Source organism: Dermacentor variabilis, chromosome 7, assembly GCF_050947875.1.
Source record: "Dermacentor variabilis isolate Ectoservices chromosome 7, ASM5094787v1, whole genome shotgun sequence".
NCBI lineage: Eukaryota > Metazoa > Arthropoda > Arachnida > Ixodida > Ixodidae > Dermacentor > Dermacentor variabilis.
The window spans coordinates 135,567,568-135,593,798 of NC_134574.1; the positions used below are offsets into that span (position 1 = coordinate 135,567,568).

Consider the following 26,231-nt stretch of genomic DNA (forward strand, 5'->3'; position numbering starts at 1 on the left):
ATGAAGCAGCAAAAGGGGTTCGGTGACAACATGCCCGCTGTGTGGTCCGTCCCACCCACTGAAGTTGAAGTTAAGCGTGACCCACAAGTCCTCGCTGGCCTGCGAGGGGATGACTTCGAGGACTGTCTCCAAGGTAATAACCACGTAGACGACTTCAACAAGCGGGGCAGTTCGCAGAAGTTGCACAGCGTCCCGTTCTACCTGTCCGATGTCAGGAAAACTTGATTTGGCCTGCCGTGGTTGCTTAGTGGGCATGGTGTTGGGCAGCAAAGCACGAGGTCGTGGGCTTGAATCGCCACCACGGCGGCCGCATTTAGATGGGGCGAAATGTGAAAACATCCGTGTACATAGATTTCGTTGCACGTTAAAGAATCACCGCATGGTCCAAATTCCAGAGACCCTCACTATGGCGTGCCTCATAATAATATCGTTGTTTTGGCACCTAAAACCCCATACACTTCTAAAACCTGTATTGGAACTACGAGCCAGATCTTCCTGACTGGGCGACCTTCACGCTACGGCCTCGGCAGATTTTAGGCGCTGCCGGTTGAGATTTATAAGCAAATGTGCTGACGCTAACGCTGGAGGTGGCGCGGCATTCATGGCTTCAACGAGGAAGGGAGGCGAACCGTAAGCTAGATATACACTAGTGTCCTTGTAGCACACGTGTCAGCATGAGGACTCGTGTTAATGGCGAGGTAAGGTTCCTATGAAACTGGATGAAAGTTCGTTTCGTTTTTTTTGTCAATTCACCTCTTCCATTTTCTTTAGTGTCTTAGGGTTCGTCTCTTTCTTTGTGCCATCGCCGGAGAACGATGCTTCTGGGTGCCAAACGTGCCAGAGATCATGCTGAACCCTGTTAGATTGTATTCCAAAATGTTCTGCTCAATAATTGTGGTGCACTGGTTGTCCTCGCAAGCTGCTGCTGTAAGTAAAAATCTTTTCTGTCTCTTACAGTGATCGGAATCTTACCGCGGTGGGAGAAACTTAGGTTGTGATAAAACATCAGCATAAATAGCATTTATGCTATTTATGCTATGCTACGTGGAGCATTTCATAAATCTGCTAGTTTCTTGAAAAGGAATCGCATTTTTTTATTCCTTCTCATGGGCGACCGTTACATTGTCTGGAAACGTGCTTTCTGGTGCAGCAATAATGCAATTCAGCGCCAATTCTGACTATTTTCATAAAATAACAAAACTGTTACAGACACAGCACAACCGCTTCACGTGGCTGGATGAGTAAAAATGCATGTTTGAATTAATTTGGAACTTATTTCGGAAAGTTCATTCAGAGCAACTTATGTTTTAGGCGAGAGAAAAATGTTTATGTTGAGCGCCCCCGCGTGCCTTCGTGCCGCCTCATAAGTTAGCTTCACTGGGACGCGCGCTTCTCCAGGGCAATGGAAAGATGTGGTAGCGGCGCGGGTAGGTTGGTGCTTTCACGTTTCGACACGCTTTCGTCTGTTTTCAACGGGGCTACCGAGGAAGTAACCGCCGTATTCACAAATCAAGCTCACCCTTATCTTTAGTGTTCGTTACCTTTTCGGCTCGTTACTGCTTTTCAAGAACGGATCTTGCCCTCAGTGGCCCCCATAAGCCCAACTTAATTTCCCTAAAGGGGAGGCCTCTGAGGTGCCTTAACAGCTCCTTATTCATTCCAACATGGCGGCGCGCTGTGGCGATAGTTTCAGCGAGTTCATCAATTTTCTGAACCGTGCGAAAGAAATCTAGGACAACGAAGCCTACAGTTTTGTGCAGCCATTGCAGCGGAACCTTAGGGGTCGCCAGAATCCCATAGAGTTGTACAATAATCAGAAGTTTTTATAGAGGTACCGTTTCTCCACGGCAGCTGTGCTCAAGCTGCTATACATATTGCCACTGCATCAGACCAAGCACAGACGTGGTTGCCCTGTGCCGCCGCGGTTGTAACTGCTCGTGACACTCCGTTTCTACTGCGCAGGCACTTTTCAGGTTGTTTCAGGAGACCTGGTTAACGTGTCACGGCCAACTGTTTCCGGTGTTGTCACGCGGGTGTCGACAATGATTGCCGGAACGTTGTTCCCTGCGCTTGTCAAGTTCTCCGAGACGGGAAAAATGCATAAAGTCATGCACCAGTTTTATACGAAGTCGAAGTTTCTCACGGTAGCCGGTTGCATTGATTGCTCGCACGTGCGCATCAAAAGTTTAGGTGGAACCGACGGCGAAGTGTTCCGAAACACGAAAGGATATTTTTCATTTAATGTGCAGGTAAGTGAAATACGCGCTTTTATGCGGCATACAGGTGCACTCCTTCAAATAGCTTAGTTATTAGAAGTTTTTACAGCATGATCTTGTCTTGTTTTAGCGCAACTTAGGTAGAGTGAACAGGGCAAGAAAACAAGAGGCCAAGACGAGAATGTCTCTCTCTCTCTCTCTCTCTCTATCCCGTTTTCTCCCTGTATACTCAACCAGACTTGCACTAAAGATCCTGCCAGACAGAATTACGCCAAATATAGCAATGCGCTGCCGTTGCTATCGTTTACCATGGCTGCATTTCCTGTATAGTAGGGGTTACCGTAGCTGTGCTTTTGAACCTACGTCTGCATCTCCTTACAATGTTAATAAACGCAACAGGGATTACAAAAATAAAGTTGTGCGTGACTTCGAGGGTGCGTCAAGTGGCGAGCTGCACAAGCTCAATCGCTGCTTCACTCAATATTATGCAATAGAAATTTATTGTAATCCAATAATGTTAAAATACGTCATTTAAGAGGCATATGAGCCGTTTGTAATGCGGACATTGCTAGAGTTCTCATACAAACTTGAAAAATAACCTGCAGGTAAAAAGAGCAGCTACAAAAAAATCATGTTCAATCTTCCTTTTTTGGCATGTTTCAGGTTATCACGGGACCTCAATTTCAATTCTTTGATTTAGTTGCAAGCTGACCGGCCTCAGCATATGACAGCATAATTTTTGATAATAGTAATGCAAGAGCTCGGTGCGAAGAAGGAACTGTACCTGGCGTACTCCTGGGAGACATGGGGTATGCTTGTTGACTATACCTAATGACTCCCCTAAAAAATCCTGGAGGCGCAGACAGCCCAGTGCACAGGTGTGTACGACTGCATGGTCACAATAACATAGAGCAATACATGAAATTATGTAACATCCCTTTATTTATGTACAAGTCCTAAATCCGGACGAGGAACACTGTCGGAAGGGCTTTCGGCATTTCGAAAAGAAGATTCCCATGCCTTGATATGAAACTACAAATAGAAACGAAAGCATCTGTCATTTTACCCAGGGCGTGTACAGCTCTGCACAACTTTTGCCATCCAAGCGATGAACTGCCTCCTGACACATGAAACATTCAGCAGCCCTCCCAAGCTTCACAAGCTGAAGGATCACAGTCTGTTGACACAGCGAGTGGCTTCAAAAACTAAACTGAGCCCGTATTATTCAGCAATATTTTTCCTTCAACATTGTAGAGCAGAACGCAGTGCGTATTCAAAATAAAAGATTTCGTCCTATTTTACTTGCTGGCTTTTTTCACAGCAGCCATTTTCAGCTGGAAAAGCTCCTGCTTGGCTTTCTTGCTCGCACACTCAAGCTCATGTAGTTGTTTTGACTGCTTCATATGAAACGCATGCTCAGCTCGCATGAGCTTCATCTTCAGCATGTGGTTCCGCTTCTTTCGCTTATTATCTTCTTCGACACATTGGAGGCGGGCACTACGCTCTTCTTCAAGAGCCTTCCTGTTGGTTGTAAACTCTCTGCGTTGGACAGAAGTTTGACCTCGCGGGGTAGCCTCCGAGGTGCAGCCGGTAATGGGGAAGCCACCTGCGGGACAGCCGCCTGCGGAGCAGCTGGTGTTTCCGCTGATACCTCTGCTATGGCGGCATCATTTTATATGTCCTGACTGAACACAGCCTGGCAGCTGCTATCAAGAGGACTCCCCGGCAAATCCCACTCATACATGCTATCTGCAAAAACATTTGCAATTGTTTGCTTTGAACAAAACTTATGATCACAGTATGCATGAAGACTGACTTTGTGGGAACACAAATTTTACTTCCAATTGTCCGAGTGATCAACTACGAGTAATTGCGGCACTATACCTTGTCTAATATCAAGGACGGAGCTGGGTTAGTGAATATGTATGTGCTTTATGAAACGCTGTTAATTATTAAAGTTACAACCCTTATAGTTCAGCTGGATTTGTCTCCTTTTATATTTTTTACTCATACAAGGACAATCAGTGGAAGCAGTTCACTGGCTACCCCAGTTAAAATCTTTAAGCACACAGCAGGAAGGGGGCATATTCCAGGGACTTCTTAAACGCTGGCCCTTTTTCTAGATACGTGATAGGCGAGGTTGGCTAGTGGTATTGATACTGCTTCGCGCAGGGTACTGTTGCCAACAACAGTGCACCCATTTGTCGATTCGAACGCAGTGCCCGAATGTATGACGCCATGCATCTAGTCACAGCTTCGTTTTCTATGGGAATTTGCACAGTGCAGAGCAAGTAGCACATGCGCTATACTAGTGGAAGGCTTACGTGAATATTAAATTCAAGCATTGTGATTTTCACTACACTGCTAACAGAAGCTACAAACAGGCAGCAATCGTTGTCAATAAGTGAAAAGTTTGGACAGCGCACATACAAGTGTTTTGAGTCACTTGTTTGGCTAAATGTAAAGAGTAAATGTGCATATTTATTTTGTCTACAACAAACAGATTGCAGTTAGAGCATATGTGCTATCTTGAGCACGGACATGCAAATGTGATGCCTACACGCTCGACGAGCAAAAGAGGAGCTCCTCGAGTGATGCCTACATCACTCGAGGAGCAAACTACTATCGAAATTGAGAACGCTACGCAAGTGCTGAAGCGTACGCAGCACAGAATCAAGACGTCACGAAATCAAAACGTCAGACAATGCAGAAAGCCACCTTGTACTTTTTAGAAATAGTGTTGCTATATTACAGCAAAAGTGTGCAAATAGTACACATCGAGAAGCATAAGTGCAGGGTGCGTAAATGGCTGCAGAGGCAAACTGAAGAAATGGGACAGCATTCCATAAGCTTAAAGAAGAAATAAGAAAAACATCTCATAATTGACAACCCACGTTTCTGGCTATAAATTTAGAAGTTCTGCCGGAGAACTGCGCCTAAAGGTAGCAGTTTTACGCCACGTAAAAGCTAGTTTCGCAAGTGTTAAGAAAAAGAGGCATAGCACTTCTTAACCAGCGGCGCAGTATGACTCCAGTGTTCTTGCGTAAGGTGCGATTCTTCACGATGCTCATTCTACGAGAAAAGGATGCTTGGTATAGAACTCTTGTCGGCTAATAAATAAATGCAAGCGGCACTGACTAGTACCTCGTTTCCGTGTTCCTCCTTTAGTAGTGGAGCTGTTCTAAGTCGAGCCTTCGCTGTACGGCGTCCGGTGTCACGCAGGGGGCTGGTTCCGGAGCTCACCGCCAGTGGGCGCGCTGAGGGTAGGAGCCAGAGAGTAGTGTGAGCTTTTGTGGCGGATGGACGTGGTTTATTTAGGGCTCCGTGGCGAAGACGAAATCATAGGTTTTTGCGCATGCGTTGAGCTTGCTTCTGATTTTAATTTGCAGGTATTTTTAGCCTTTAAATATTAACTGGGTAGTTGTCGTTTTTTATATTTCTTACCTCTTTTTTTCGTGTGCACGGCTGTGTTTCGTGTAGATTTGGTTTCGCAGGATACTCAGAGCGTCCTTTCGTGCCACGTGCTTCAACACGGGCAACCAGGTGGAACGTTAAGTCTTTATAGCCTTTAAGTAGTACCTTGGAAGTGGCAAGACTAATAGCTATTGGTGGTTTTACTGTGTGTGTGCTGGTAGAAAATTGAGAGCGTGGTCGCGTAGTTGAACACGTGCGAAAACGTGTCATACCTTAAGTCTCTGTGGCATTGATTGGTTTTAAATGCTCGGTGAGAATAACTTTGCGACATCTTGAGGATATACATCCTGTGCGTATCAGTTATATGCTAGAAGACACGTGCTCTGCATTATCACAGTAATACAATAATATAGTATTTGCAGTAGAAAAAGCCGGGCAATACAAGAATGCCGGAAAAGCGTGCAGTGTGTGGGGGCTCCCTCAAGGCAGGTGAGGGGACGGATGAGAATGGAGAGGGACTCGAATTAATCAGCACACACTGTGATGTCGATGCGAGGCTGAAGAAAATGGAGGCTTTCCAGGAAGAACTTGTCACAGTTTGAAGAGCCCGAAAATTAGATAAATAGGGAGTGTCATGCACGGAAGGTAGTGGAATAAAGACTTCAAGCAGCCGAGGAAAACCTGAACAGGGCTGCCATTGTGAACGATGAGGGTCGTGACATTGGAATGCAGTCCCTCGACGTGGCATTAGAGGGAGTGTCAGCAAAGCACGTGGAATACATGCAACGTTAAGAGAGCATAGCTGGAGAGAGCGGCACCTACAATGAGGCTGCCACACACAAAAAGCAGGAGCGCAGGGGTCGGTGCCCTTCGTCGAGTCCGGATCACTCGGAAAAGGACAAAGGAAAGCAGGGAGAGGTAGGAGAGAGTGAAGTGCTGATTATTGCCGGCGACTCAAACCTGGCTAAGTGCTCAGAAGAAAATGTGGAAAGGGTGAATGGCGATAAAAGAGTGGCGGTAAGGACATTTCCAGGGTGGGCACGGGGTTCTGTAATGGAGTGAGCTATCCCCTCAGGGGCAGATCGTGGCGTGCACGGTGCCGGAGGTGCCTGTACGGGACAGTTACGTACAAAGAGCCGTAGTAGCTGCGAATGAGGCGACATGGAAAATGAGCCGAGACAAAGGTTTCGAAGTTGTCGAAGTAAACATGGAAGTGAGAAGGTGTGGTCATTTTAACGAGACGGGATTCACTTCAATTACAGGCTTGGACGTGTAGTGGGCTGGCGACTTGCGGGTCGCACTGTTGCTTTGTTAGCGGGTCCACGGGCGCTCAGGAGGCCAGAGTAAGTAGTAATAGAGAAGGTCTTCTATGGGAACTTCAGAATGGCATTGCCATCAATAGCAGAAAAAAGAAAAAAGCAAGAAAGAGAGCTCGCCGTGCAATGTGCTGCATAAACATGCAGGGCGGCAGAAGGAAGGAAAAGTGGGCAGAGATTGAGGAGCGATTACAGACAACATACGGGGGTGCATGCGGTTACAGGAACCCGCCTTAGAGACTCGGAAGAGCCGCCAGTGATTAAGAATTATGTTCCGGAAGGGTGCAATAGAACTAAGTCGGAAAGAAAGGGAGGGGGAGTAGGAAAGCTGATCCATGAGGGAGGCAGATGGAAAAGAGTGAATTCAAGATGTCAAGACCATCTATGGTTATCAGGTACAATGAGGGGGAAAAAACTAGGCTAGAGTTACGAATCTGTGGACCGGAAACAATTGCACAGAGAAGAACAGATAGTTAGTAGAATGCATAAGTACTGATATTAAGGGTTTCGGGAATGATGCGGAAATTATCCTATTAGGTGACATAAATGCCTACATATTGGGTCTAGCTTTCTATACCGAATAAAATGGGAAGTCTATGCTCGATCTTTATGAGCAACATAACCTCCTTATCGGGAGTACAGGGCCTATGTGAGAAGGGCAGACCATGTGGGAAGTAGAAAACTGGCAAACGACCATTGATTACTGTCTGATGAAAGAAGGCATTCATGATAAGTTGAGAGAAACGGTTGAGACAAGGAACGTAATATGGCCAGTGCATATTTGCAGGCTGAACAAATAACAAATATAGACGAGTAAGAACTTGACAAATGGCCAAGCAAAGGGTGAGTAAATAATGAGCTGCTTAGTGTAGTAATTACAGAAATACGGATAGAGAAACAACACGTTCGTTGGAAAGGAAAAATGAAGCCGAAAAGTTGGTGGAACAGGGAAATATGAGAAGCGATTCTCGAACGACAGAATGCATCCCGAGAGCACAGGCGGGCAAAGAAAGTGCAGTTGCCGCAAGATGAAGTAGCCAGAAAGTCAGAAATGTACACGGAGAAAAAACATACGGTTCAAATACTGGTGCAGGCAAAGATAAAAGGTGAAAGTGAACGTTGGCTGTCAGAAGTACTTGAGAAAAGGAAGGCCGCACTTTTAATGTTTCGGAACCACATAACATTACCAGGATAGAAGTCTAAAACAACACAACAACACATCCTAGACGAGGATGGAAACAAACTGGGCGCGGCATTAAATTACATTCGAAAAATACCAGCCGAGCCATTATAAAACAATGATAATGGTGTACAGCAGCGAAAAAAGAGCATGAAACGGAAGCAGATGGAAAAGAAGCTGGTGCTGACAAATTTTCACTTGAAGAAAGCCGAAGAGGAAATTCTAAAGCGCACAGCCACAGGGCTAGACGAGGTTCCCGTTAGGCTGATTGATGAACTGGTTCCAAAAAGTAAGCAAGCGCTGCTGAATTCCTAGAAAATGTTTAAAAGATTGATGAATACCCGGCAATTGGCGACAAAGTAGAATGAATTTAATTTATAATGGTAAGGGGGAGAAAGATAGGATTCACTCGCATAGACCGTTCACGATTACGTTGAAAATACAGGTTAGCAATGCAGGCAATTAAGTTAAAGCTGTAAGCATGCTCAGAGAATAATGGCAATTTGGGAGGACCTCAAAATGGCTTCAGAATAGGTAGGCGTTTGGATGATAACTTATTTGTCCTTATTCACTGTATGGAAATGTCAAGAGTAGAAAGGAGACCGTTACATACGGCCTTTTTAGACACTACAGGAACGCAGGAAACCTAGACCGCAATATTTTGTGGGATATTCTGTAAGGGGACAGCTTAGGCAACGATTGTCTACAGCTTTGGAGAGATATTTATCTATAAAATACAATTTGCGGTGAATGGTAAGTGATGAGGAGCAAAGAGAAACTTGATATAAACAAGGGACCTGCAGGGATGCTCTTTATTTCCACCGCTATTTATGATGTACATAGCGAGCGTGGAAAGGGCCGAGGAAGGAAATAATATCAGGTTTAATCGCTCATACAAACAGGAGAGTACGGTAGTACAACTACAGCTTCCAGGTTTGTTGTACGGGACGAAATTGTGTTGCTAGCTAACAAGGAAAGGGATATGCATCGTCTAGCTAATATCTGTGGACAGGAAGGCGAGAATTTGGTATAAAATTCAGCGTTGAAAGATCAGTTGTTATGGTATACTATAAAAAAAGGGAACAGACAGTGTCAATAAAGGGCCAGAAAATACCTCGTGCAAAAGAACATAAATAACTTTGTATATAAATAAACGAAGGCAATACATATATCGAAACACCAGAAAAAGCAAAAGCAGTAAAGAGGAAGAGAAATGTGGCCATAATCGACCACAGAGCGCTATGGGAATAAAATAGGCACGACGTGCTCCAGACCATGTGGAAAGATGTAATGGTTCCAAAGCTTACACCTGGAAATGCTGTATCTTGAAATCTGGGGTACAAACAGGACTCGATGGAAACCAAAGGAGGCTGTGCAAGGTACAGGGGCGTAGCCAGGAAGAAGGGGGAGGCTTATGGGGCTTCAGCACCGCCCCCTCCCCCCAAAGTTTTTGTGCTGTCATACATGGCCGACTAAAACAACTCTCGGCGCCGGAAATCATTCAGCATTTTGTCTAGAATGTATTTTTCACGTTCGAAAACACATTTCGGCTCGAAGACAGTGAACTCGGCCGGGATTTCATGGCAACGCCCATGCACCTGGAGTCACATAACGCCAAGAGGCTTGCTACATTCAGATCCTCACAAAGCAATGTGCGATTCTTTAATATCGCACTTTTCTGAATGATTGACCTCAAAAGGCAGGTAGGTCGTGTAGCACGCGGCTGCATGGTTTCGTTACTGTGATTGCCAAGGCGCTCTGGATAAGCACTTACTTCTCTGTTTGGTTCTGCTATACATGGGTAGCTATGCAGAGATTGAGGTTAACCTAAATCCCTAAAAAGCACTCTAGTACCTCGCCTACTGGATTTCACCATGTTATACAACCAGAGATAACGGAACAAATTTTATTACTAAAATAAAAAGACTGAAATGTTGTTACTAAATAAAAAGCACAATGAAATAAATAAGTATATCCGCGCCACAAGGAAAACTTCCCTTCAAGTCTGTCCATGCCGCTTCCCCAATAATTTACACACTATGTAGTCCTCGTACAATGATGCAAGTCCGCCGTTTCCTGCATACGAAACGCTGGGTAAGTTCAAACAAACATCTCTATTCAGGTTCACCCGGCAGTATACGGAGCACAAGCGTGTCTCTCGATAAATATATGCAGGACTGCCTATAGCAAACGCTAATCTATACGCGTGTAATCTCAATACATATTTAAGATATTCGTCTACCTCAGGACGCTCTTCGCCTAGTTCATCTATGCGCAGACATTCCAAGGACGCTAAAAAAGCAATATTCTGACGTGAAGATGTCGGTTCCCATCGCAGGCTATTCTGCAGATAAATGCCTGCACGTGGTCGTCATGCGTAGCTATTTTCCGTGTTCCTGTATTTCGGTGCGCAAATTTACTTGCTACTTACAGGAAATCAACCACTAAAGAAATCACCGCAAGGTGTGGCTCCATGAAACTGTGTACGCATAAGCTGGCCTACTACACCTGAGTGCTCTTGAAAGCTTAAAGTTCAACACAAGATTGATGGTTGTGTATTCGTTACAAACAATAGCTAGTACGGACAACAGGGCTAATTGATGATTGATTGCGAGTTTGATAATGCAGAACAAGAAGACCACGCAGAAAAGAAAGACCGCTACAAGGGCACCCGTCCTGTTTGCTGCTTTGTTTCCGTCTTCTTTTGCGCTACTCTGCTCATACTTGTGTATCCTTTGTGTGCTTTTATTAGAGCAACGGTCGATGTAAATAAGCACCGGCAAGGCTTTGTCTCTGTCACTTCCTTTACATATATGTATGAAGAGACCTGTATCCTTGTGGTGTATACCATTCATAGGCAGGACTTAGGACGTTTTTTTCCAAGTACATCTATTCGTAGAGATTCAGAGGACGCTAAACAACAATACTCTGGCTTGTTGTCCATTGCAGTCTTCAAGGGCCATCAAAAACTTTGAAGAGCTTCGCCATGACAATGGTTTTAAAATTCTTGTCCTCGGTTCCGAATGGAGAACACCGTCGAAATGTTGGGAAGCCAGCAAGGACTTCGTTCAAAACACCTGTAGCAGAAAGAGGTCAGCATATCTCGGCGAAAAATTCAAGTTTTAGAACAATTCGCAGCAGTCGACTAGCAATGAGGCCCGAAGTCAGCTTCCTACTTCTCGTCTGCGTTACGTCTGTCCATGGTACGTTGCCACTCCTGCCATATTTAATGATTGTGTGATATGTATTACCTATATGCAATCTGTTGTCATTGTAAGCATTGTTCGTAGCAAGCGTGCTTGTGCTCATATCCAACAATGATAGGAAACTATCATGTGTTAAAAAAATTTTAAATATAGTTGGACTGATAGCCTAAATGGTTAGTTACTGCTAGTGGCCAGAGAAATATGTGCTGTAGCGCCTATTTTGCAAACAAATTTGGCGTTTCGTTAGATTTCCTGCGAAGTCTTTTCTCTTTCCTTTCGTTTCTAAAGCCTGGCCCATTTGTCTTAAAGCCTCGTATTACGTTCACATTGATAGCGTTCGCAATATATCAGCTTGCATTATGCAGTATAATTTTTACTTGATCTGGATATTTAGCAGCGCCTGCATGTGACCGTAACGGTTTCTTGAAACTCGGAACATGTACGGGACAAAGCTATTTGCAAGTAAAGACGTATACGTTAGTATAAGATAAAAAGGCAGACTCGAGATATTTTAAAGCAGTAACGTTTAAGAAAAACAGTATTTTGTTCATTCTCCCGGAAAGTGGCACTTACGATATATTATTTTGAATAATAATCAAATCATGATTGTCTTTTATTAAGCTATCTTTCAAAACAGAACATTTTTTTGTCTAACCACATTTTGTCAACAAAGGCACGATTTTACAAAGTTATTACGCTACCCTTCAATCTGAATAAAAACACCGGTCATGCAGTAACACGACTGTACCCGGAGCAATTCCGTGTGGCCGACAGGAATATTTTGTGAGAACAGAGCTTTTACTTTATTGGAGACATTGAACAGAATAAGTGACTTCATTAAAACTGTTTTCCTTTGAAACCGTTGCTTATTATTTAAAAAGTTAGTTTGGGGAATACGACTTTATATGCCCCTGATTCCATGTGTATATCACTTCTTGAAATATGGAACATGTTCCCCGTTGTAAGGTGAATATACAAATTGGTCATGCGAAAAATAAAAAAAAATATTCGCCCTTTTTCGCGTAACACGAAGTGCCGGCGTGAGTACTTGCCTAATACTGTGCCCAGTGTCTTGCACTGTTTCGTGAAATAAAACATACATCAATTAGTGAGCTATCTCCTTTTGGTAAAAAGAGCAAAATTTGGTTTGGCGATTACGTGTCCATACTTGGAGGTGACACTGCCTATTGGCGGGGTAGGGTAGCGTGATTGGATGGACGCGACATTGTTTTCCTTCGCTTTTCAATCTTGCTTTATTGTTTTCTTTTAGCTCTGCCATCCTTTAGGTTATTAGGCTTCCTGCTGGTTTGCGAATAAGCTAAAGCCTGTGGCACCAGAGAGTAAGTTCAGCGAGTGCTAAAAAGGTTATGCTCAGCGCTCTTCCGGTGCAGTATTCTTCTTTGTTCTGCCATCGACAATGTGGCGAAGAGCTAGCATCTACTTGAAATGTGTGGGCCCGTAATTGGAAGCTTTGCGGCTACGGCGACCGTATTGAGCCAATTAGTTCTGCTGACCTCCCCGAGATGGACGAACGCTCATGAAAGAAAACATTCTCATAACATTTCATTTAAATGCTTTCAAGGCCCAGAACGCGTTACACAAAGGAGTTGGTATTCACAAAAGAGGTGCGCATGAGTATACACGGTATAAAAATACCCGAAGACACGTAAGTCTTCTTATAATTTGTGACTGCGTAAACGTTGGTGTCGAATTGAATGCCGCTGAGCGGTCGTTCTAGTTACAAACTTCTGACGGGCAAAGCGAGCATGTTGAGACGCTTAGCCGACGCCCTTTATTGAAAGCAGCACGCCGGTGCATTTTTATCCGTGACGTTGGGCTACCTTGTCCGACTGCCATAGAATCTAATAGGGGCGCTTCCTAGTAAGCTGCGGTGATTTTGACGTCACCGCTTTCTTCGCGCCGGGCTTTGGCGATGAAAATTTCGATTCTTGTAGCTTGGCGCCATACAGCCCAGAGCACAGGCCTGCTATCGAGGAGGCACTGGTTTCGCACAGAAAGTAAGACATTCGACTTCTGATCAGTGTGTCACACTACCGCCAACGTTCTTTCGTTCGATTCAATGCTACTTGTTTTGTACTTTAATTTCTTTATAGCGATTATCGAGGTGAAGTTCGAAAGCAGGCGAGGGCTTGCATGAAGGTGCAACGGAGGGGATAACGCAGGCATCCGAGGGTGAGGTTGACGTGGCGTCGCGGCGCTTCCCTCTCCCCTCCCGCAGCAACTGGCGTGCCAGCACGGCAAGCAGGTGTCCCCTTTCTCCCGCTCTGCTCCGTCCAGAAGCGCACGTGACGTGGCATTACAGTCCATAGGAATTTAAGTGCGGTTTCGCTGCTACATATGGCGGCTGTCGTGCTCATCTAAATCACTAGGTGCTATCTCATCAAAATTAAATTATATACCGATGTATTCAAGTTTGCGGTGTCCCGTAAGATGCCGACGGAAGCAGGAAGCTTGTTCGTGTGTAGAATCGTTACAGGAATAAAGGTGTCATGAAATAAGTTTGGTCTCCGAGAGGTCACAACAACTTTTGTGTTGCGTTCACACAGGCATAATATACAGGGTGTTTCAGCGAACACTTTCGAAAACCTTTAAAACTTGCCTGTGGCAGATATCACAATTCTAGTTGATGTGATGGTCTACTCGAAGGGGCGACAATACTTGCACAAAAAATGAGATGCAAAATCTACTAATGAATAGCAATTCACTGATTAAACTTTTAACTAATTACACAATGGCCCACATTGCAATTTACAAATTCCACCAGTGGAGTCCGGAAGGCGTATGCGCTTGGAAAGAATTTCCAGGATGAAACCAGTTTCGTGATAGAAATTCCCAAACTGCTGAGAAATGCATTGGCGTTGCAGTTAATTTGTTAAAAAACATCGTAACATGCACTGAAGCACACAGAATAATTGTCAGTTGTGGTGCGATTGAGCGTTACCTGATTTCTGGACGTGAACCCCCCATTATATTTTGCAATCGCTGGGCATGTGAAGGCACGGCAGTACATTCGACTGTCATCACGATGCCTCCCCCCCCCAAAAGAAAACACACATACGGGTTTCCTATACTGACAAAGGATGTAACCATATTACTTCAGATATAGTTTTTAACTGCATTTTATAACGCCACTTGAACATCAGTGCATAATCTAATATAACTCCGCTCCTATTTCAGCCTGGGGCATAGCTGCAAAGAAAGCGAAACCAACACAGCCAGAATGCTGCAGGAAACCACCATTTGTGGGGAGCTGCCGACCAATAGCGAAAACTTGGTTCTATGACGCTGCAGCAAAGCGTTGTCAACAGATAAGTGTAGGCTTGTGCAGTGCAGGCAACAACCGGTTTCTCTCGCCTGAAAAGTGCAAGACAGTCTGCGAAAGTGAGTACACATTCTGCCAAGATTTCTAAGAATAGTTTCATTAATTATCCGATGACTCATATTTGTCTAGATTAGCACTTGAAATGTTAGAAAACAGTGAGAAATCTGCGGACGTCGAACGACATCCTTTTAAATGGCCCGAATGTAGAACACCGAAGCCGGGAATCACATTGGTTATTTCATATTATTTTCTTTTTATTACATTGTTTTTGTTAAAGAAAATAACAAAACTTATCCTTCCAATGCTCCAAAACACTTCATTTTCATTCGACTGCTAAATTGTCGAGTACTGGCACGTAAAGAAAAAAACGAACTGCTTCTACTTCCAGTGTCTCCTTTCTCAAGCACAATACTACTGCTAGAAGAATGAATGCTCGTAAATTTCAGAAGTTACTAATGTCCGTTAAGCTGACCACATTGACCCGAATATAGAGTTGAACTTTGCAATACCTATACATGTATATGTGTATGGGTGTGTGTCTGTGTGTTTTATGTACAAGTGATGCACCAGGTCCGAAGCGAGAGGATCTTTTCCGCCAAGAGCAATTTCTCGAGTTGTTGAGTTGAGTTGTGTTGTTGTAGGCTACTGGTGGGATTAGCCTTGCAGTTGCTGCCGGCAATTGCTCCATCGTAGCAATTGCCGGCAGCAACTACAAGGCTAATCCCACCAGAAGCTGATACCACGTATATTGCAGAACAGCAGGAGATTAACCAAAACCTGTCTCTTGGTAGAAGCGCCAATCAGAGACATGCAGAAAATCCAGCAGATTCATATGCCATATATAAAAGAGACCTTTTAAAAAATTATGGGGTTTTACGTGCCAAAACCACCTTCTGATTATGAAGCACGCTGCCGCTAAATTATCGAGTACTGGCACGTAAAGAAAAAAAGAAACTGCTTCTACTTCCAGTGTCTCCTTTGTCAAGCACACTGCTACTGCTAGAAGAATGAATGCTCGTAAATTTCAGAAGTTACTAATGTCCGTTAAGCGGACCACATTCACCCGAACATAGAGTTGCACTTTGCAATACCTATACATGTATATGTGTATGGGTGTGTGTGTGTGTGTGTGTTTTATGTATAAGTGATCCGGAAATTTCGGCTACCTGGGGTTCTTTAACCAGCACCTAAATCTAAGTACACGGGTGTTTCGCATTTTGCCCCATCGAAATTCGGCCGCCGTGGCCAAAAGAGTCCTTTAATTACTGTCCCTTAAATTCATACAAAACTTAAAAGAAAGCAAGATAAACTTAACAAGAATCGAAGCCGCTTCGACATTTGTTCCAACAACGCGTTGAAGAAAAGTCTTCCCTCCAGTGTCACCAATCTAGAGCTAACGCATTTGCCATTGAGCAATCGTCAAACTGTGCACAGCGACCGCTTGTTCCTGTAATGGAAAACGCTGAAGTAAAAATATACATCCTGGGCATCCATATCCGATGTAATATGCAATGAGAATACGCAAGCGATAAACTGCCAGCGAAATCTAGAGGGACCTTATCCGCTAGACCGCGATGAGTAACAAATTTCCATTGTTTAGTTAGTCTAGTTAGACGCGACACTGCAGAAAAGAATTATCTTTGTTGTATTAGAACGTAACTTCTCTAAAGCGACCACCACAGTGAAGAGGGATTGGTAAGCCAGAAATGACAGAAATGCTAATGTCGCATGGCGACTGCGCCTTCAAGTTTGCGCACCCAACAGCTGAGACGTCATTGATTTCGACGGCATCTGCCCGGGCCTATAGTTAAATATTTAAGGGTCATGACTGACTAACAGAGCCGAATACTAAACCAACACTTTTTGAAAAACTTTGTGAGCCATAGCGGCCCAATTACGAAAAAAATACACTGACGTTCATGACGTAACACTGATGTACCCCCATGGGTCAGGGGCCGAAAAGTAAAAAAAAAAAAAACATTAAACCTTCGATCACCATTTCCTTTTCTACTAACAAACTTACCACGACGAGATTAAGAAAGTGAGTTTTGGAATACTAAGTTATTCTTGTACATTTGTTTAGTGTTTTTCTTCCGTGGCTCCTTAAAGAAGGGACTTTAAAACAGAGCCATCAGAAATGATACAAGTTATACCTGACATAGCAAAGCACAAAAACTAGCGGCTAAAAAAAAAGAAATACATTAGTTGTAAATGTATATTCAGACACAAAAACGGCAACTCTGTAAAATTTGTATTGTGATAGTAATAATATAGAAATCTAGTGGTGCTCGTAGGCGTGGCGTTGTCGTTGCTAGCTGTTAACCGCGTCTAGCAAAGAGGAGCTGCAGTAATGAGCAGACTAAAGCACGTGTCGGGTCAGGTGACAGACGCATGGTCACACCATCCGTACTCTACCACCGGACGTTCTATTGTGCTATGCACCATCAATATCTAGCGACTTAGCCAACCAGCGGTACTGGAGAAACAAAGCGCGCCTGGCGCTTAGGCACGGTCGCGCTTCTCAAAAAATGGTTCTGGTAGACTTCAGTGACACGTCGTTTCCGGGTAGCAGCCATTGCTTGTGTGCAACGGGGGGGGGGGGGGGGGGAAGGGGATGTAGGCGACGATTGGCCCATGGCTGTCGAGGTGGCTGAGCAGGTAAGGCACCCGCGCCATATCTTGAACGTGACTTCCGGCAGGTGCAAACGAAGCCGAGCCGAGGTGGCTGGCGGCTGCTCATGCGTGGTACATCGCGTACTCTATAGTTTTGGAGATGCCTTGCAGAGAAAGGTGGCAGTGGCTTCGCTCCCCTGTGTTTTCGCTTCTCCTCTTGTCGGCGTTGCGACTGAGAGGGTTCGCGGTCATCAAACGAGATATGTCGAGGTTTCCCTGCACACGCATGCACCAGGCTTGTTTGTTTAGTAGTTAACGGTTCTTTACTGTAACCTACACGGCAGATAAAACTAGAATGCTTACTTAATGTAGCTGTCTAATACATTGCTATCGCAACCAATTCGTCACCGTTTGAACGACACTGCAATTTTTCCATATTTCTTAGGTTGAGAAATGTAGAAAGAGTCTAACACAAATAATTGGGCACTTCTAGAGGGCAAATGCAGTTGATTGACAGAAATTGACTCTCTTTCTATAAGCGAAGGAGAATATTCGACTATGTACGGTTTACCTTTACCGATTTACATTTGCCGAATTACCTTCCTTTTCAAAAGAAAAATTCTCGGGTGCACGTGAATATTTGACATATGTTTTAAGTTATATTTCCGGCGTTTTAATAAGTTTGCTAAACTGGAAAAAAAGGTATCGTGCGCGTATCTTTCAACAATGCCGGGGACACGGAAATTTGGCAGTATTGTTATAGGACGCCTTTCATGTCCTAGGAAATGTTGTGGAACCTTTTCGCCAACACCAATAAATGAGTGGCCGAAAAATACCAAAAACACATGGCCAAATTATAAAATTTGCAGTAGGTAATTGGCGACCCCATAAGTGGACACGGTATCCTACGCGTATCTTTGAAAAATGGAGGGGACACGGTAATTAGGCAGTATTCAGATAGTACGCTTTTCATGTTCTAGGAATCGTTGTGCAACTTTTTCATCAACACCGATATATGAATGGCCGAAACATAAATAAACACATGGCCACATTACAAAATTTGCAGTAATTGAGCACCCCATTAGTGGACACTAATGTGTTTTTTTATATTTCCAGGTCTCACTAAGAACATCCCACAAATGTGTTTGAAACCACCTGTCACTGTCTCCTGTGGTCAGATGCGCCACGCTTGGTACTTCGACCTTAATAGCACTAGCTGTAAAATGCTCAGCTACACAGACCCCTCTTGCGACAGCGCTGGCAACCATTTTCTGTCAGAAATGAAGTGCCAGGGAGTTTGCCTGCGTGAGTACAAATATTACTGATATTGCTGCCATAAATTTTATTTTTGTAAGTTTGATTACTTCAGAAATTGCTTGTCTTGTGACATTCAATAGGTTTATATGTATAGTACACAAACTATTAGTCGTAGTACACTAAGAGGAAGTGAAGGCTATTGCTCTGTATTACCCTGTAAAGCGTTTATAGCCAAAGAATATAGAAGAACAATTTTCTTTCGGAACTGAGGATAATCTGAGTGCATTCATTAAAAGCACTTGTCACCTAAGAATATGGGCATGGTCTTGAATTTTACATGTGCTATCATTGCGGACATACGCAATACAGTATTCCTCCGCAACTTTAACTTCCACTGTCGGGACGCGTTCAGACGCATATCTGCATTGAACGTTTGACAAAGTATTGTTATAATGGGAGAAAAAAAGTGTACAATTCAACTCGCACGAAGCTAAGAGCTCAAACCTACTTCTGTGTTTGTTCTGATCCGTTGCTGTCTCCTGTAGAGTCAAAAATAAAAATATCGCAGGACAAGAGTAGAAAAAAATATCATAGCAAATGCATGCAGCTCTCGGTAAACAAGCAAGACAGCGTTATCCCTCAAAGTCGTAGTTGGAGGGGTTTAGTAATCACAAATGTATAGGCTGTGAAATTTTCTGCAGTGAATTGGAGCTAGGGGTTCTACGTATGGTTGTATAATGTACGTTATTGTGATAGCGCTAAAGCTTTCCACCCCTACATAAATCGAGCTGCAGTGGTCACATATTGAAGTCGGATCATCGTGGTTTTCAGCAAAGCATCATGCGTATATCAACTGCGTATATCACGAACGTCAAAACAGCATAATACCCTCCAAGTAGAAATCACCAGCTAACAAAATCTCATACATGTCAGTCGTAAAACCGAGCGAACATCTCCAGTATTTACAGACGTATGTATCTCTTGTAACGAATCCCAGATCGGTATTTAATAATGCAGCACTCAGAACTAGTTCAAGACTCACTAGCCCATTCTGACTATAGCTCGCACTTTCAGCTATTTTCATTTTTTTTTGTAGGCACGGTAAGCTTTTGAATACGTTGTAGAGAGTGGTTCCTTTGACACATCAGCATGTTATCATATAAAGCAAGATTTTCATGGCCATACATAAAGCATTCATGTGCGTCACTTTTACGTCAGTTCCACTGCATCTGGCCATGTGGGCCTCTGGCTAAAACCTGCTTTTGCCAGGTTAAGGCATTCGCCTATTGGCTCTATCGAATACTTTGCTGCATCGTCGACATGGACAGAATCCCTAATAGGCTGTAATCTTAAACATGAGGTTTGGGTTTTGATTTCTCGTTATGAGAGACCAATTCAATTGAGGGGGGAGCAATGCAAAAACCGCCGTTTACGCAAATTTGGGTGGAACGTAGAGAAGCCAAACAAGTCGAAATTATTTGGAATTCTGTGCTGGAATGGCGGTGAAGACGGAATTTCAGAGTCGTAGTGTCAACAATATGAATCAACTGAACCTATGTTGCGCGATTTCAGTTAACCATAGTGACATGAACAAGCCGCGGTAAAATAAATTGCTTTAAAATGAGAGCTAAGAATGTTTTCAAAACGATCAAAATTTTTCTGACATGGGAGCAACAAAAGCATAAAGAAGAAGAAAATATTTCAGAATGCGAAGAAACAAATATGCTCCCTATGGAGCACTTTCAACTAGCGCACTTCCCCACTCGTCTGCTAGCCTTTTCATCATTTGGCCGAAGTCTTGTATGTAGACGACTGGCTCACTAAAATATATACTTCTGTCGGGGTGTAATAGTGTAGTCGAAGACAATTTCTCCTAAACACCAGTACTAGGTGCAATAAATATTGAGTTTTACAAGACCGACCATCGCGAACTCATGTTTTATAATAGCGTGATAAATTTCTGCAATGACACATAATAGCGCTGAAGCAGCAATTAACCTACATAGGAAATTCATTAACTGCTACAGAGTGTGAAGACTGTGACCTCATTGAAAGTCGCATGCAACTGATAGTTAATAATGACAGTCGTCCATCATTAATTAGTACAAGAGGTACGAATATGTATAACAATTATGCAAGAGGATTTTCACCCTAAAGTGGGGTAGCATGAAATAAGCTCATATTTGCCTCAGAATTAACGCTAATGTACAAAGGCAAGGAGTAAGGCCATTGCCTGTTCTCATTTCATACATTTATTGTCCTGTACTGGCCATCATTCAGCCAAGTAAAATAAGTAGTACCCTGCACATTTATTTGTTGAGCTAGCTGGGTTTCTATGATGATTGTCACTGTACTCTCTTGGTCGCGTTCAGTAACACTGTACCCGGTTGTTTACACATTTCTTATTCGTTTTCCCACGTGTGTGATGGTTGTGCACGATTTTGGATGGCTTCTAATAACCAACAAAACTAGCTACTATTTCGTACTGCAATAAAATTGTGTCAAAATATACAATATCTTCTCCTGGCACAAGATATTGTGCTATAACAACATCCAGTGTTTCAGAAAGTGAATAAAAGAAAGCAATGCCCACTAGAAGCAGCGACAGTGCGCATAGAAGGAAATAGCTGCTGTTGTTTAAATAGTAGTATTGCCGAAACGAACTGCAATTACTTTACTAATAGCAGCATCCTCAAAAAACAATGAAAATATTGGATCAGGTACATAATGTTATGTGCCCGACAATGCTTCATTACCGAAGTACTTGTTTCTCCAAAATAAATTCCGCAGAGGCACCGAGAATTTCTCATGTCGCTATTATTGCGCATTATTAACTGAAATTATATCCTTCGTGTTAAGCAATGATTTTTCTTCTAATTGTTTTTCACATTGAGTTACTTACGTGTTTAGCATATTTACTGCGCATTGACTGCTTTCAATTTGCTTACAGCAACAGTAAAGCCAAAACCCATCTGTAGCAGGGATACTGAACCGGATATGTGTCTCGTGAGCCGAAAGCAATGGTTCTTTGATTTTAGGAACAACGTGTGCATGAAATTCAAGAAAGGTTGCGGAAAAGGTGCCAACAGCTTCGCCACGTATGAGAAGTGCATGTCGAGATGCAGCTGTAAGTATTCGCACTTCCTGCGTGTATGCACATTTCAAGCGTCGCTGTGTGAGCTTCGTCAGTGAAGCACCCACTGGGGCAACACCGGCGTATACTCATATGTTAACTAACAGATATGGCATATACATAAGGATATGTCAGATTGAGCACAGGTAGAATGCTTCCAAAAATTTTTGTTATCTATGAAAGTCGTTACTATACAAAAAGCCTATGTCTTCGCGTAATTCGGCAACATAACGCTAACGTGGAAAGCAAGTACTCCGGATGACATGGCCTCGAAACCTTGCCAGGCTTACGGTTTTACACAGTTACCTATTCGTTCTCTCCTGATAGTGGCTTTCTCAGTGCAGCAGCGTTACGGCATAGCAAGATAGAATTGCGCTAGTTAAAATACCTTATAATAAATGCTTTTAAGTGATGCTCGGCGCTCTCTACAGAAATCAAGAAAAAATTCCGTGGCTGCAAGGTTTAAAGAACAATTTCTTGCGGGGAGACACGCGAAAAGAATTATCCACTAAAAACTTAAAAGTTGTTTGCAGTGCTACAAAGAGAAATCCGCGGATTCTACCTCGGTGAACAATATGTGACACCTTAGAGGCTTTTCGTAGGGCTGTTGGATGCAGAACGTATATTGAAATTATTTATTGTTCTTAAAGAGCACGTATAGTCAATACTTGTGCCTTAGTGTTCTTTTCTCATTGGTTTGCTTTATGAATATATTCTGAACATTCACGCATAATTGTTCCCACCTAATGTTATGGAAAATTGAACTGCTCATATAACACAATTTGGTCGAGAATTTCAAATGTACTACAACTGCTTGCCATCACATCAATGAAAGGCATCTTCCCTGGGATGACAATGTTGCAATAATGACTATAGAAAACCTTGGATGACACGTGAACTTCGAAAATGTTCATGAGAAGGATCTACATTTTAAAAAGTTTGTTTTCCCGTAATGAAGTGGAGCTTCTTGTTTTTAAACGTTTCCGTAATGACCCAAATGAAGAACTGAAGAAAGGTACGGATGTCTATTATTTTCGTTACTTTTCTATGTGTTCAGGTTGTGGGAATGAACTGTAGAGTTATATAAATGCTCCTATCAGACGTCGGCAGGAGAAGGATTCCGTAGCAGAGATTATCAAGCGGCAGAAACACTGAGAGGAGACGCAATAGTTAATGTCATTAACGAATTCTTTGTTAACAGAAATGTAATTGGAGGCCCTTCAGAAAAAAGCAACATTTTCGGTCCAACTAGTGATGATACATTTTTCTCAGAACCAATGCACCTCAAGAAAGTTCGCTCTGTATTCGTAAATTTATATAATTCCCACAGCTGTGATGCCGATGATGTGCAGATAACACCGGTTAAACACCTTTTTGACATTGTAAGTCCCATACTAACGCATTTATTCAACATCTGTCTATCAACGGCCGTTTATTCAGCAAAAATGCAACTGCCTCGATTGATTCACATCTACAAAAAAGCGCAATATCCGCGATGTCTCGAACCACCAATCGATATCAATACTGCCCGCATTTTTTAAAAGTTCGGAAAAAATTCTATTTAAACAACTTTCTTGTTTTTGCGATGAATATTCCATGATCATTAAATCGTAGTACACCTTTCAATAAGATATGATTCCAGAACTGGTACTTCTGAATAAAATAGAATATGTTTTGCAAAACTTTGTAGATATGAACATCGTTCCGGGCATTTTCGTTAACTTTACTCAAGCGTCCGACAGAAATATCGACTGCATCTTTTTGATAAACCACATAATCACGGCATTCGAGGACATGTCCTTGATATGTTAACCAGTTAGATCGTTCAATGAAAACAATTTCTCCATGTAAGTCACCTTATATCTAGTCAGAAAGCATTATTGGCAGGCGTACCCCAAGAGAGCATCCTTGGTCTCTTATCTTAATTTTGTGCATTAATGACACATGTATATCATTCGATCCTAACTTTATCATATATACAGAGCTACACAAGTTTGTTCGTGTCATCTTCCTCAAGCGCATAGGCATTCGTTAAAGCAAATATAGGTTTAAGAAAGCTAGAAACTTGGAGAAATAATAATCTACTGCATACTAATACAAAAAAGACAAAAGCAGTAATTTTGCATCCTAAGGGTAGGCAGGCACTTATCGGTCTCGAACATTTATTGAAACCATAAAAGATTCGACTGTCTCAATGTATTGGTTGCGTACTTCTCCGAGAGGATGCAGTCAGATGGCCACGTAAATTATATCTCGAAGAAATAAAGTTCCATCAGAAGCATACTTAAAAGAAATCGTTATGAATTTCCGATGTCTGCAAAGCTAGCTCTTTAGAACTCCTGATTTTCATCGTACAAAAATTATTCTCATTCAGTTTTACGAATGATTAGTTATCTGGAAAAGCTTCTCCACTGAACAAATCTTCAAAAACATAAAGTTCATTCTAGTACATAATATGTACCAGTATAAACTCCAGCACAAATATAAACTCAGCATTCGGAAAAATCATACGCTCTATTTAGGCATTTCAAAGCTAGAATTTTTTGGCAGAGCAACCTATAACACAAAAAAACTGACGCTGGAAAGCTTCAAAATATCGCATTATTACGGATTTAAGATGCTAAGGAATAAACTGCCTCGACTGCTAAATGTATCCATCATAGCAGAAATAAGTGTTGTAGACCTAAACTTCCGTAGAATGAAGGAGCTGTTCGGTTAATTCAGATGCGCCTGTTCATAATGCACAGCACAGAAATATTTCATAAACAAAACAGCCTGTTAAGACGTTCTGCCACTCCTTCCCCAGAAAACTCTCTGCATTGAATGTCTTATTTTGGTTCTGTTGACCTTGCACCGTATTAGTCCTAAACATTTTACGTTAATATTATTGTTCTCTTTTTACCGTTCTGGCCTGTGTTGCTTCATTGCCGCCAACGCCAAGGGGACCAAGATTTTCTTCAAGTGTAATGCAACGGCTTTTATTCTTGGCCCCTTTGACAATGTGTATTTCTTGTTGTGAATAACAAATGAAATGAATGAATGAATGAATGAATTTTGAACCTCATTACCAAGTCACTTAGAGTGTCAGTCGTTCGTGCTAACCCCATGTGCGCAAGATCAAGTGCGCAAAAGCATTTGAGTCACTGATGTACTCAGCCTTGCCTATCGTTTCACGTATTTCTAGGGCAAATTTATCAAATTTGTGAAATATTTTCCCTAGATAACCAAGTCGCGGCGGCCTGCCCAACATGCGCACAAACACTCCAAAATGAGCAACCGCTGGTAGGTATACCCGGCGTACCTAGCCAGGATGGCCCACCCAGACCACCAGCCCAGTCCAGCATACCTGTACAACCTGGCCAATCAAGTAGACCCGGCTCAGGTTTACCTAACCAACCTGGCCATTCTGGCCTACCCGGCCAAACTGCTGGATCAGGTGTGCCTGGTCAACATAGCCCGGCAGGAGCTCCCGGTTCCGCCAGCTCTACCTTCCTGCCCAGTACACCAGCGCAATCTGGTCCATCTAGCAGACCCGACGTAGTCTTACCCAACCAACCTGGTCAGTCCGGCCTACCCTCCCAAAGCGCCGGATCAGGTGTGCCTGGTCAACCTAGCCCGGCAGTAGCTCCCGGTTCCGCCAGCTCTACCTACCCGCCCAGTACACCAGCGCAATCTGGTCACTTTAGCACACCCGGCGCCGGCTTACGCGGACAACAAGGCACATCCTCCCAAAGCATGGGACAAGTTAAGCCTGCTCAACCAGGCGTGATTAGTAAGCCCGGTCAAGTAAGCCCTATCTTCCCGCCCAAATCCACCGCCCTATCAGGGCCACCTACTGGACTTGGCGTAGGGCCGCCCGGCAACGCCGGTGTGCCCCTGTCTTCCAGTTCTACCAGCAGACCCGTTCAGTCCGGTCGGCCTGCCTTACCGTTGCGGCCAGGCTACGGCCGGCGCTAGCGTCTTACCCACTACACATTACCAAGATGACCAGCCGTGGCCTCCTCGCTTCAGTTCATCTGGTAGTGCAGCCTTTCCCAATATTTCTGGCACAGCCGCTAAACCAACACCGAGCCTCCAGCCGGCTCGTCCCTTCAAACCTCATAATTTTCTCGGTCCCAGCGTGACCGCGACAGCCGGACTCTGTTCAGAATGGTCAACCTATCTCAGGTGGCTCTATTGTACAACCTAATATACAAAACAAACACACTTTTCAGCAAGACTGGCCGTTAGCGCACTGAAAAGAGATTTCTGTTATGTTACTTTCGAAAGAAAGTTCCAGCTCACATTTCAAAGCAATAAAGTCACTGATCCTTGTGTAGAGATTACTTTGTGTGTAGTGTGGCTGCACAAGGATTCTCAATAAATTACTCTTGTCAATCCGATCAGCAAGTCTTTATATGACGGTTACTTTAGCTCCAAACTCGTATAATTTGTTTCTTTCTAATACGCTAACCTAGATTCAAAATTATATTACAAAAATAAACAATTACAAAACATTCTAATCCTACTGAAATGGCGTTGGCCTATTTCTGAAAGCTTAATCAATGTTCACC

The 26,231-nt window shown here is 43.3% G+C and overlaps 1 protein-coding gene across 1 annotated transcript; it reads left to right on the forward strand.

Annotated features, from left to right (window-relative positions):
- On the forward strand, window positions 1-25,990 carry LOC142588859 (uncharacterized). The gene is made up of 5 exons (XM_075700679.1): window positions 1-133; window positions 14,531-14,734; window positions 18,405-18,593; window positions 21,496-21,672; window positions 24,899-25,990. The coding sequence occupies exons 1-5, from the start codon at window positions 1-3 to the stop codon at window positions 25,633-25,635; spliced, it is 1,440 nt and encodes a 479-aa protein (XP_075556794.1). The 3' UTR covers window positions 25,636-25,990.
- Window positions 25,991-26,231: the final 241 nt, after the last annotated feature.

What these genes read in the sequence shown, in the direction of transcription:
- LOC142588859 (XM_075700679.1), top strand. Translation starts at nt 1, where the DNA reads ATGAAGCAGCAAAAGGGGTTCGGTGACAACATGCCCGCTGTGTGGTCC. An exon ending in CTTCGAGGACTGTCTCCAAG is followed by an intron (nt 134 to 14,530) that starts GTAATAACCACG and finishes CTCCTATTTCAG; the next exon opens with CCTGGGGCATAGCTGCAAAG. An exon ending in GTGCAAGACAGTCTGCGAAA is followed by an intron (nt 14,735 to 18,404) that starts GTGAGTACACAT and finishes TTATATTTCCAG; the next exon opens with GTCTCACTAAGAACATCCCA.